The 1,510-nt window shown below is 60.5% G+C and overlaps 1 protein-coding gene across 1 annotated transcript; it reads left to right on the top strand.

Moving 5' to 3' along the window:
- The first annotated feature begins 612 nt into the window (after positions 1-612).
- On the top strand, positions 613-1,224 carry LOC105887201 (zinc finger and SCAN domain-containing protein 2-like). Its single transcript, XM_012806522.1, has one exon. It carries the CDS (start codon positions 613-615, stop codon positions 1,222-1,224), a length of 612 nt encoding a protein of 203 aa, XP_012661976.1.
- The last annotated feature ends 286 nt before the right edge of the window (positions 1,225-1,510 follow it).

The following is a 1,510-nucleotide window of genomic DNA, read 5'->3' as shown; positions in this document are numbered from 1 at the left end:
TTTTGTTTCTTGTTTTAAGCTTTGCAAAAATCTTTAGACCACCAGTGAGGTTTGGGGTGCACCTCCTTTCCTATCCCCTTACCCACCTCCTTGAGAATCAGTTTGGAGAGATAAGACATATCCAGGTGAAGGATAAGAAAATACCAGAAGTCCCTGGTATATCACCCACCAGCATTTATTCAGTGTCTTGTGTGGCAGATACAATGCTTGGTGCAGGGATTAAAAGACGGCAGCTCTGTCCTTAAGGTGCTGGGGGGCAGGGGAAAGAGGTGGGATGACTGACCCTCATGCAGTGTGATGAGTGAGGGTTACAGGGTTGTGTTATATGGTTTAAGGATGGGCTGGAGGGATCAGGGATGGCTTCTAGGAAGAGGTGGCTCTTGAGAATGGCCTGGGTAGAGGGTGGGCTGTGATTAAGAGGTAGCCGAGAAAAGACAATAGCTTCTAGCAGGGGAACTTTGGCTTGAACACAACTATAGAGAGACGAATGCTAGAGGTTTTGGGAGGTGAGTGTTCCCAGCCCGGCTGGGGGCTGGCTGACCCTCGGGTGCTCCTAATCCCTTTTTCTGCTTTTGCATCTCCAGGGACCGCTAATTGCTGCTGGAATTGCCCATGACCGAGCTGGCGTCCTCCGGGGGTGGGTCCCCTGTGGGGGACGGGGAGGAAGGTTTAGGAGACGAAAGAGGCCTGGTCATCCACCACCCTGCAGAGGAGCAGCCCCACCGGTGCCCGCTGTGTGGCCAGACCTTCTCCCAGCAGCCTAGCCTGGTGCGGCACCAGAAGGCGCACGCTGGCGCAGGCCGCACAGCTGCCTTTGTGTGTCCCGAGTGCGGCAAGGCCTTCAGCGTCAAGCACAACCTCGAGGTGCACCAGCGCACACACACTGGGGAGCGGCCCTTCCCCTGCCCCGACTGCGGCCGCTGCTTCAGCCTAAAGCAGAACCTGCTCACGCACCAGCGCATCCACAGCGGCGAGAAGCCGCACCAGTGCGCGCAGTGCGGCCGCTGCTTCCGCGAGCCACGCTTCCTGCTCAACCACCAGCGTACCCACGCGCGCATGCCCGCGCCGCACCCGCGCCGTCCTGGCGTCTTTGGGGAGAGGCGGCCCTACTTCTGCCCCCGCTGCGGCAAGAGCTTCGCGCGGGAGGGCTCGCTCAAGACCCATCAGCGCAGCCACGGCCACGGGCCCGAGAGCCAGGCGGCCCACGTAGGCCGCGTGCTATGATGCACTTGGGGCCCACGGCAGACGGCTGCTTCCTGCCACGCAGATGCATCCCGGACACCTGGGGATGGCACTGGGCTACAGCCCCCACTCCGAATGGGATCCTGGGAGCGGGAGAGGGCTGGCTTGGGGTGTTGAAGGTGTGGGCCAGCAGGCTCAGGCCGCCGCCTTCCGTTCCTTCCTCAGAACCCTCCAAGTGGCTGTATGTGGCTACTTTGGTCCCCTGCCTTGGTTTTCCTCCTCGGGTTCATCCGGCCTAGAGCAGGTGAGACCTGTGGGTCTGGCCAGG

This window comes from Otolemur garnettii, unplaced genomic scaffold (assembly GCF_000181295.1).
Source record: "Otolemur garnettii isolate 467f Iridium unplaced genomic scaffold, OtoGar3 scaffold00053, whole genome shotgun sequence".
In the NCBI taxonomy this organism is placed as follows: Eukaryota; Metazoa; Chordata; class Mammalia; order Primates; family Galagidae; genus Otolemur; species Otolemur garnettii.
The sequence above is the reverse complement of the archived record's forward strand: the minus strand, read 5'-3'. Positions and strand labels throughout refer to the sequence as shown.